Here is an 11,302-nt window from a genome sequence, read left to right on the forward strand (position 1 = left end):
AACAGCTAACATCTTAAATAATTCAAATAAGAAAAAGGCTGACTGAAGAAGAGAGAGCAGAATAAATGCTTGTTAATTTTGCTACTGAACTGAGTGGCATGCTCATAGCTATGACAGGGGAGGAAAAGGAACAAAGCACCTGTCCTTCTCTTTCCATCACCCATGAATTTTTTAATGGGTCAGTCACTCCATAGGAACAATTCACCCAGAATACAGGCTGCAGAAGCTCCCTCACTTTATTTCCATCATGAAGATCTTCTTCCCAGTATACATTCAGTGCCCCTAAGGAAACAAGCAGCCTGCATGCTCCTTGTTGAGGGTAATGGTAAGACAACACAATGTAAACCTCCGTCCTTTCAGTTCTGCAGTGACTGCAATACTTAGCAACAGTTGGCACTACCTACCGAGAGCTCCTTGGCCAGTCTTGCGTACAGCTCCTCATCTAATTCCTTTTCAAGGAATGACATACAAACATGAGGACAGAAGGCTCTCAGAGCACACGGTTCAGAGCAAACAATTCTGCAGATCTCACATAGCAAGCGCCAGCAAATATTCTGCTTACACTATTTATGAACGAACACAGGTTTATTGCAGGTGGGTCTGAATGGTTCTGTCTACACAGAAGAACCAGATGGGCCCTTTCACTAAACAACCTAACACCAGTTCCTGAGCAAGTTTAGTTAGCACTAAATCATGTTTCCTCCCTCTTGCTTCTTTAACTCAGCAAACTCAGATGATTCGTCTGCAGCTGCAGCTTAAAGTAAGGGAAATGGCTACAGGCAAAGCTTAGGTGCATAAGCAGCACCTTGAAAAAAAGAATTGTTGCTATCATAAGCCAAGTGCATGTTACTGCTGCAGGTCAGTTTTTCATTACAACTAAAAATCAAGAAGCTGGACAGAGGAGACCTCCTTTAACGCATGAAACCTGCCAGGAAGATCAGGAGGTTAGGTTTGATCAGATCACTGTGAGGTACGTTCAGAGCATCGTCAGACAACCAATGTTATTTCACATGCAGGTTTCAACACCATACAGAGAATCATTACAAGGTCCTTACAGCTTACTATTAATTTATGTCCTCAGATCACTGGGGCAGTGAATAAATATTCTCTCAACCAAATACAAGCTTTACTCAACAGCCTTTTAGTCTTTTTAAATTCACAGCACTGAGATCAATTGAAGGAAGTTGCCTCTTTTTTCAATATACAATTGCTTTTTACACACACATTTTCAAGACCTGAAAATTTCAAAAAAGGAAGAAGTCAGATAAAGAACGATCAAAATAAATTCCTGCTCCATTTCATCATTATATCCTGCCAATCACTTTTACAGCAATCAAGGGAATAAAAAAAGGAATAAGGAGTCTTCCCTTTCCATAACAAGTAGATAGTGAAAATGGCACAGCTGTGGGGAAAACCAAACATGAACTTTAAGTTCTTTATCCATACAATGCAGGCACAAGATAGATCAACAAAATGCTGCTTCTGCAGCTTTTTCCACACAAAATTTACTCAACACTCTATTTATATGGTGTAAAAGGACACAAAACCAAAACAAATTATTTGCAAGACATGCAAAGCAATGACTCATCCGAGTAGAAGTTAAACTTCTGAATTTCTGTTTCACTGTCAGAGTAGCCTCTGCTTCTCATGAGTGAAAGATTTCCACATGCAGAGAAAAGGGGTGTGCAGGGGGCAGTCCAGACTTCTACTGCATTATTCATTGCACAGTTGTGCAGACAGCAGGCTCAGATTAGATTTCTGAACACTTATGACAATTATGCTAGGCAACATTTATCACTAAATGAATTTACCTGACCTAGTGCATGACAGTCTTTGTTCAATACTTAGAACTGCGCTAAAATTTCTGCAATGAAATCAGGTAACATGCCCAGCAACGCAGATATCAGGCTAAATTCAACTAATTTTACAAACTCTGGATGAGAACTTGAAGTGGAAACCTTGCTATATTCTGTTGTCTTGAACTCATAAAACTGACAAAACAGTGAAATTTCTGCTGCATTTCCCTTAGGGTTTAGATGTTCTCAAAGCCAGTATCACTGGCCAGAATCTGAAAAACGTTTTTTTTTTAATCATATACGAACAGCTTGAGGACCACATACTTCCTATGGTAATTCTAGGAACTCTGAAAGTACACCATCTGTACTTTAATAAATCCACAGTAGATTAGGACCATGTGCCATATTTATCAGCAAGTTGTTATTCTATATCTTGCTCTCAGGAAGACAGCAGCTCCTTTACCTGCAAAATTCTTTAAGACGACTATTGCACCCACCCTTAGAATAAGAAATAGAGGAACTACATGGCCCCTTTTGCTATACCTGTAGCATGCAGCCCTGAGCCTATAGGGAGCCTTAGTGCAAGGAATCACCAAACAGACAAGTACACTGGGGGAGCAGTGATGTAGGGAGGGAAAGGAAAGAGAAGCTCTTTGAAAGCAAGACCAAACTAAACCCCAAACAGTTACCAGAGTAGGAAAATGGATGGACAGAAGATAGATGAAAAAAGTATGAAGGGGGATACAGGGACAGGTAAAAATGGAAAAATAACATCGAGTGCTGTGAATTATACTGTAACATAAAGACATGCCCAGGACTGAAAGGCCAATCCTCCAGAATTCCCATAAAAGCAGCTGGAAACAACTCAAAGAACACAGGGTGAGATTTTCAAAAGAGCTCAGAACTGGATTGTCTGACAGCACTAAAAGCAGCAAGAATTTCACCCCTAATTTCAACAAGAGTTAAGTCCACACTGAACACATGGAAAAATCTCACTCATTGACTCCATTCACTCCATGCCCAGCAAAAGCAGTTGTTGCACTTTTCCTAAGCTTTCTGCTCTTGTCTGCCTTGAAGCAGCACAGGACCTCTGATCCCTCCTCCAGCTGAGGATCTCCAGCTAAAAAAGGGTAACTTCTGCATGCAAAACTGCACATTTATATCCTTCTAGCAAAGTGGCGCTGAACAACACTATCCAGACTGTGAACACCTTCTGTCTAAATCTCTCCCTTGAAGAGACTAATTTATATTTGAGTTGAACACAATTAAAAACCAGTAACCCATACTTTCCTAGGAAGAGTGTTCTAAAGTGCTACCTCTGACACTATTTCAAATTAATCAGATGATAAGAATATAGTGACATTTTTAAGGTTCAAAACACCTTGATTAATAAGGCAATACACAATTTAAATGCTTGGTGAAATGGACTATTAAAATGGCTTTATCAAACCACAGAAGTAAGAGTTTCTCTTGTAACATTAATCACAGTAACTGAAAGAGACTGATTCTACTGTCCTTGTTCAAGTTCCCACAGAGGTTTTGCTTATCTAAGGAATGCTAAATCAGGTCTTTAAGACAAGCTGCATTTTGAAGGAAGACCTTCCAATGCATTCAGAGTTATACATCAGACAGTTTTTCTTTCTAAAATCCATAAACCGCATGACAGGTAACATGACAAGCAACATGCAGAGTCTCATGGTGGGTAAAATGAAGAGAACAGGTACTTACACTAAAATGATGTTACAACAGTACGCAAGAGACAGAATGACAGAGCAGTTTCACTTGGACCAAGTAAACAGAAGGAGGCTGAGAAACCTTTCACCACTGTCAAAACATAAATGTGTCCTGGCAGCAGCTTTCAGTTGAACACCTATTCATTTAGACAGAACTAATACATGAGGCCCGTGTTTGAACAGCACTCCTAAAAAACATCTACATGCATCACTTGGGAATGAAAGGAAAAAATACTGAAAAGGGTAACAATAGTGAAGTAGGCACCAGTACTGACTAATCTAAGCTCTAGCAAATTATGCTACAGTATACTAAACTACTGCTCATAATTGTGGTTAAGTCTGTCTCTTCACTTTCTGACTGCCAGAATGCAGTATTTTGACAGGAGACAGAATGTACAGGTCTCTGTAGCACAGTTAATTAAGTATAGATGTTTATTCCCTAGGTCTGCATAAAGATCTGCCGCTGAGAGAGGAATTGGAGAAACAAATACTATGGAAAACACTGTATTAATGCTAACTTGTTTACTCATAGCTCCTCAATCATTTCCTCCCACTGTTCAATTACCCCAACAGTCTCTACACTGTGCTTGCCTTGGACCTGCAAAGGAAGAGTGTAAGTTAGGGAAATAGTAAGTAAATGCCTTAAAATTAGTGACACTAACAGAATAATAGTAGTGATGGTCAGTTCTTCAGGGTATACTGCTGCCTTGTTATTAGTTGTGCACAAAGTATATAGAAATAGTGCTTGAGAAAACTGTTTTCACTTCCTTTGTAGGACCTGGCATTATTTATCTGCTATATATCCCTGGACAGTGCAAAAGGAGCTAAAATTTCTGCACAAGCTTAACCTAGTACACCCTAGGCCTCATAACAAAGACTACCTAGTTCCTCTTACTGCTATCACCTTCTCTGATAAGCACGAGCAGTACTGAGCCCTCTATTTTGCTGTTAATGCTGTGACTACACAAACAAATATTCCAGCAAAAACACAGCTGTGAGGGGAGGACCAATGGTCTAAAGGTGGGACAAGTGCAAGACTACTTTTGGTTGTACTGTTGGCTTGAGCAAGTTTAAGCTGTACTTTCAGTTACAGCTTAACAACTGAGAAGATGCTATGAGGCAGCGACATGAAGATTTTCCAGAGAACCATAGTATTGCAGTGTGAATGCTACTGGTTCCATGAATAAATCTGGGGACTACTAGAGAAATCTTACTAACACTGGCCTTTTTTTTCTTTTAGGAAGAAACCCTACTAACAGGCACTGCAGGCTGCAAAGTAAACCCACAAGAGAACCTGGAAGTTACACTGTAGAGGCAGTCACATTGTTCGAGTGACCTAACCCTTAACAAGAAAAAGTGGTAAGAAATGTCCTGCAAGAGACAAGCCACATCTTCAAGGTCATTTACTAAGGCACAGATCTTCAGAGAACTTTAGGTGGCTGGTCACTACCTAATTAAACATTGCTGTGCATGACAGCTGCCTAACTGTCTGTGACAGTCTGAACCAATCCCCTGTTTTTCATTCTTTCATCTTTCAGTTTCATCCCTTTAGAAGAATTACTCGAAGTAAAAGAACAGATTAACTTTCAATATTGCAAGCCAACAGAATAATAGGGCTTTGGAGATTCTTCAGGAGATGTCTGGTTACAAATATGACTCCAACAGCACAGGGAATTGTGATAAGAAGAAAGATTAGCTTGAAATTCTGAAGATTGTCTAGATTACTTACAGTTAAAGCAGGGTAGTGCCCTTTTTTTTTTAACTTTTCCACTGAAGTTGGTGAGAAAATCTTACCTTTCCAGACAAATGCATCAAACTGCTGAAGAGATCAGAATCTAATCAAACATCCACACACATCCTCTTACTCTGACGCAGTAAAGGACATTGGTGTCAGCAACACAGCAATGCTGATCAAACTATCGGGATACTGTAGGAGACCCATACTTGCACCAAGAGATTGTCCTAGTTTCATGGATCAACATACTCATATAGCCTCATCCGATTCAAAAATTCACTAACCCCTGTACAACCTATTTCAACAAGGGACTCTTCTGTGCTTTTGCTATACTCGTGAATAGCGCAGCAAACTCACACTGCAAACTGGAATCTAATTCCTATTGACCAGACCATCCATCTCCAACACTGAGGGATGGGTCTGAACCTCCTGAATGAGTCCAGATGCTTTCTGGATCAAATCTCTCCAGCATGGCCCTAAGCCAGGCCCAGTCCAGCTGCTGCCTGGATCAAACCCCTTCAGCATGGCTCCCCGCCCAGTCCAGCTGCTCTCTGGATTAAGTAACAGCTCCTGTTCAGTCCAGCAGCTCACTCTCCTTCCTCATACACCAAACATGCACCAGGAACTCCTGTCAGGCCAGCTTACTGAGCATAGCCACTAGGGCGAGAAAGAACATCCTCTCTTGGATTCAGCCAGCAAGCCATCCCTTCCAAAGACACTATAGTTACAGGAGATGGAATGAAATGAAACTTTCATTGGTGAGCAATTTACTTGTCACACTTTTGCAGTCACTTAATCACAAAGAAATACAATTTCAGATTGATCAAAACTAGCTCTAAATTGGTGCCTAAATCCTCCAAGTAAATTAAAGAAAAAACATGTATTTAAAATCTCATGCTCACTTATTACAGAGATTAAAAACCGACCCATACATGCCATGGATTTTCAGCCCACTTCAGTATGTGTTGCTTACCCTTTCTTTGCTCCAGTTGCGAGTGTACTAAACAGCAGATGGAAAGTACCTAGACTGCTCTCTGAAATGCTGTCTGCCAGCATTTTCAGTCAGTTTGACTCCATGGTTTAGCACAGAGCGGAGTGGAAGGAGACTGCAGCTCAGAAACAAGCAGGAGAAAAGAAGGGTCGTAGAACATCGGGCACAGAGAAACCACAGACATAACACAAAACAGGCTGAAGAGGAGGATGGAGCGACAGCTACAAAAAGCAAAGCAGAACAGGGTACATACTGCAAACCCAATAAATTGTAAGGAGTGGAAAACAGAGGTAGAATGGGAAAAAATGAGCACAGGAAAGAGAAGCAGCCTAAGAGCACGTAACAGCAGTCAGAATTCTGCACATGTTCCTGTTGTTTCAGTCTAATTTTGAAAGACATTATAAACTTACAGCTTGTGAAAGTTCTACATTTTGAGGCCAGGAGCACAAGGGTGTCTCACTGGTAACACAAAAGAAACCTATTGTTGGGGTACACTGCAATGGTTACTACAACTAATGCCACTTGCATCCATTTAGGGAAAGCATGTGCTGTTTCAACCTCAAATTCAGCTAGATCAGGTGAGATGGCAGCCTCAGGTAAGGCTCACCATTGACTTCAATATAATCAGGACATCACAGTTACATCTAATTTTCATCATGTGGTTTTACCCATAATATGTATTAACATATGATATCCTTGAAAACATATGATAATCACTGAAACTGCAATGGTAACGAAGCCATATTAAGTAAAAGAGTAACAAAAATATTTGTAAGCTACTTCTTAGATAGTAATATCTCATGTGAGGATGACACCACCCTCTTCTGCACTATTAGTTTTTCTACGGTGTGTGAAGAATCAAGAGCATGAAAACACAGTCATTATAGTGAAGCCTGCATGTGAGACATAACTTGTTTCACAGCTAATTCTAACAACTATTTTCATATTTAACTTCACAGTATAAAATAAGAGGCAGTAAAGCAAAGATCAACACTGATCTAAGCCCAAGACGTGGAACCAGGTGGAAGGGCTCCCACAAAGTAAGATGCTACACAACATGAAAAAGGGCTCATTTGTCTTCATCCTATGGATTTTAAAAGAGAAATGGGTATTTCTAACTAAATACTCATTACAGAAACGGTAACAGTATTATACAGCTCCAGCTCCACCTTCCTGGAAAGAGTAATAAAAGATACCTGGAAGATGACATACAGCAAGCACTTTTTGCATCGTACGTTAACAAAACTGCTAAATGCAACATTTTATTGGGCTCAAAACCAACACTGGAGCAAAACCTGTCATTAAAAGGGCCTATGAGCAAATAATTTACTGCAGTTTGAGTGAATTTTCATGTTCTTAGCCTGGTAAGCCTCTTAACACTCTCCCTGATCAAGCCGTCAACACAAAAGGCAGGACGAGTCGGAGCGCAGGCAGGGTTCTGCCTCTGCGGACCCTTTCGCACGGACCCCGCTACCAGCGGCTGGTGGCGGTCAGCCAGTACCTGTTCTCGGTCCGCGGAAGGGGCGTTAGGGGCTGCCGGAGGGCTCGCACCACTTTCGGCGTGACAGCAGCTACCCCCGCGTCCTGCTCCCAGCCCCTGGCAAGCAAGACAGGAAAACAAAGTTGTCAAAAGCAGTGATTAAACATTACCAGATGGGAGCGGCGCCGGTCTCCTCCCCGCCAGCCCTTCACACGCCGCCAACAACCGAGCCGAGCCCAGCCTGCGCCGGGCGGCCACAGCACCAGTCTCCGCCGCGCCCCTCTCCCGGCGAGGGACTCACCACGTCCCACTCCTTCTTCCCCAGCCGGCGCCAGGCTCTCCCTCCCTGCAGCCCCACCGCCACGGGAGAGGAGCCCCCAGCCGCCCTACCTGGCGCGGAGGGGCTGCTGGCCACCCAGCCGCAGGAGACAGCCGCCGAGCAGCAAGCTGCCCAACGCCGCGGCCAAGGCGATGACAGCCCGCATGGTGCGCTCGGCAACAACACCCACCACAGCTACGGCCGCCCCATAGTATTTAAGGGAGGCTGCGAGGAGGGGGAGGCGGTCATGGTAGACACAGGGTCTCTCCGCTCCGCCCCTCGCCCGCAGCCCTGCGCCGCCGCTGACAGCACCCCCCACCCGCCTCCCGCCTTCCCTCCCACCGCGGCCGCTGCTCGGGGCCCTGCCCGCTGGGGCGGCCGCGCTGAGGGGCTGGACAGGGCAGGGCAGGGCAGGGTCGGGAGAAGGGGGAGGGTTTCTCGGCAAACTTTACCCTCGGGCAAGGAGCGCCGCTGCCGATGGGGCAGGTTCCTGGGGGTGCCTGCCCTGCCCTGCCCTGTGGCTGGTGCACTTGGGTGGCTGCAGCTTTAATAGGTCTCTATTTATAAATAACACCCAGTGCGTTATTTGGGGTTTTATAGAATGCGTTTGCAGTGGGTTTGGTAAATAAATATTTCTGCATCTTTTTTTTACCTAGTAGTGCATTTAACGGGGTTTTCACAAGACCACCTAGTGCTATGAGAAACCTAGTAAGGTGACAACGTGCCATTAAGCCTCCTTTATTAACAGAGCAGGTAGTAGAGATGCTATACTTGATAACAGCCTTTCAGTTGTAGCCAGCTGATACCTTGTTTTTTTCAGATTCTTCACTATCCTATTTTCTGTGCCGGCAAGCGTTCTCTTAAGCCCTGGGGCTGCTCCTCTTATGCTCTCAAACAAGGGCTGGAAGGCCGCAAAGAGCGAGCACTGCTGCAGCTGTATAAATGAAGTAACAAGGGTCTTGATATCATGACTGGTAAGTGGTTAGAGACAAGGATGGGAAGCAGCATGCCTATGGTGCATCAGAGGAGCAGCACAGCACCAGCTGTGATTGGGTATGCCAGGAAATGCCTAATTCTTTTTTAGGGCATTTGTTACCTCACTGGTTAGCAGTGCTGTGGGTGCTGGTGGGAGGCAGCTAGAAGCCACTGTGGGCTGGTCTCTGTGTGGGGTGGCAGGTAGTGGACTGGCTCAGTGCACAATCCCCCTGAACACAGCTCAGTTGTCCTCTTGGCTTTCAAGTACTTAGTTGTAATCAAGAACCAAAGCCAGAGATAAGACTTTAGAAGTCCTGAAGTTTGCTGTTTTGAGGTTATCATGAATCCTAGATGTCTTGAACATGAAGGTGTTTCATCACCATTTCCCAAAAAAACTTGCTTCAGCCTTATCCTATAAATCCACGTGACATGGTACATGAACATGTAGGGGCCAACGGTGATGCTTTTCAAGGTATATATATGTTCACTAGGTATCAGATACTAGAAATTTCAATTGCACTGTTACTTCTGTAAAATTTGAAGGCTTCTCCTTATGTTAGTGGATACTATCAACTGTTTCATAACACCCATTAAATACTTCATATAAAATAATAAATCTTTCATTTTGGGAAGTCTGGTGGTATTCTATTTCAGCTCTGAATAGACGAAGATGTGGAATTACAGACAAGAAAACTATTTTTTCCCCTTGCTGTTATTTCTGTCTTCAGTACACTTTTCCCATGAGTCCTGAAGCATCACTGTCAGCTAATCCATGGGAAATTTAGTGATGTCAGTAAGAACATCGTATTTCAAGTTAGAGGTCTGCTGCCAGCACCAGTATATAATATCAGCAGAGATATTTTTTTTTCCATATCAGAAGGTTAATCTTTGTGTCGTGTTAAAGTTCTTGCAAAGAAAATGGGAAGTTTATAAACCATATCTGTTTAAATTGGACTTGGCACTCGGTGCTTGTTGTTTACCAACAACTTTACAGACACTTATTGATTGATTGTCACAATACCTCTAACGTGTTACCAGCCTTAAGTTCCTGGCAGAGCAACTTAGTAAAGAGATTAAGTGATCTAACTAAAGGGCAAGTTAAGAATCAATGGTAAATCGGGATTCAAATTTAGGAATGCTAGATTGAAAGACCAAGTTTCGCTTGCGTCGTGTTGCCATGTTGAAGTGACGGTGTCACATAGCATAATGTAGAGGGTCAAAATGGTACAGGCACAGGTGCCAAAGATGCCACACAGGAAAAAGCAGAGACCGAAGAGAGTACACTGAGACTGTGTCCCATCCCATCCTCCTCCTGACAGCTGGAAGCTGCTGCATCTTGGCAGCATCCCCCAGCCGCTGATTCCCATTAGCTTGTGAAGCCAGTGGGAACTGATAATTGCTGGATCGCAGAGAAGGAAGAGATCACTAATCAGCCAGGTGGTGTCATGATGACTTTGTTGCTGTGCTCCTACAACCCTACTTAGCTGCTAATTTGGAAAAGTAAAACGTAGCCTTGGGTGTCATCCGTGAATGGCTGCTGCCCCCCCAGGTTGACAGGATTGCATCTCCAATGGAGTCTGGTGGCAGTGCCTGTAGGGCTGCTGGTCACATGGAGCTAGCTTAGCCTTCTTATTTCCAGCAGCTAAATCATATTAAGAAGCAATTAATGTTCACTAAATGCTTTCCTAATGCTGCCTTCTCATCTCAGCAATGGCTGTCACAGGGATATTAGTTATTGCAAATAGGAAGGGAGAGGACTGGCATAATTAGGAAGAAAAGAAAGGTGCTGAAGACGTACAGGGAAAGCAGAGTCCTGAATTGTGGCAAAGCACAAGAGTGCCCAGAGTGAGAAGGTGGTGTAAGACTACTATTTGGGTATTTCTAGTGTAGTAGTCAATGCCAGTGCTTTTAGCAAAAAGAAGAGGGGGAAAAAACAAAACCAAGGGAAAAAAAAATCCAACAAACCCACAAAACTAAACCACATGTCTTTCAACTGGGAGAAAGTCATTGGTTCATTGCATTTCACAGATTTTTTTTATTTATTTCCACCCACAGTTTTGAGCAAGATGGTTTAAATAACGATAAACAGCAAGAACTGAGGTGCTGTCTGCCAAGCCCCAGGACATCAAATTGTCCAGATCATTTCACAACAGAAAAATGCCAAAACCCAGTGCATTCCTGTACCCCACTAAAAAAAAAGAATAGTCAAATCCAAACCAAATAATCACCTTGTGTGGCTGTTGCTACTTTTTCAGTCTTACCTTAATGTCTTT

The 11,302-nt window shown here is 43.2% G+C and overlaps 1 protein-coding gene across 10 annotated transcripts in view; it reads right to left on the bottom strand.

Annotated features, from left to right (window-relative positions):
* ST8SIA6 (ST8 alpha-N-acetyl-neuraminide alpha-2,8-sialyltransferase 6) overlaps positions 1-8,359 on the bottom strand; it is a 47,153-nt gene extending 38,794 nt beyond the window's left edge. For 5 of the 10 annotated variants that reach the window (XR_008975288.1, XM_057432701.1, XM_057432703.1 and 2 more), the window contains exons 1-2: positions 8,126-8,357; positions 7,757-7,852 (exon numbers count right to left, since the gene is read on the bottom strand). Coding sequence is in view for 7 of the 10 variants with exons in the window: in XM_057432701.1 (XP_057288684.1) it covers positions 7,757-7,852; positions 8,126-8,220 (191 nt within the window). In the remaining 3 variants the exon portion in view is untranslated. Of the gene's footprint in view, positions 1-6,665; positions 6,715-7,756; positions 7,853-8,125 lie in introns of those variants that run through there. The other 5 variants (XM_057432706.1, XM_057432704.1, XM_057432700.1 and 2 more) reach the window with 4 other exon arrangements.
* Positions 8,360-11,302: the final 2,943 nt, after the last annotated feature.

The sequence above is a fragment of the Pezoporus wallicus genome, unplaced genomic scaffold (assembly GCF_028554395.1).
Source record: "Pezoporus wallicus isolate ANWC-B61680 ecotype Strahan unplaced genomic scaffold, APGP_CSIRO_Pwel_v1 scaffold_2584, whole genome shotgun sequence".
In the NCBI taxonomy this organism is placed as follows: Eukaryota; Metazoa; Chordata; class Aves; order Psittaciformes; family Psittacidae; genus Pezoporus; species Pezoporus wallicus.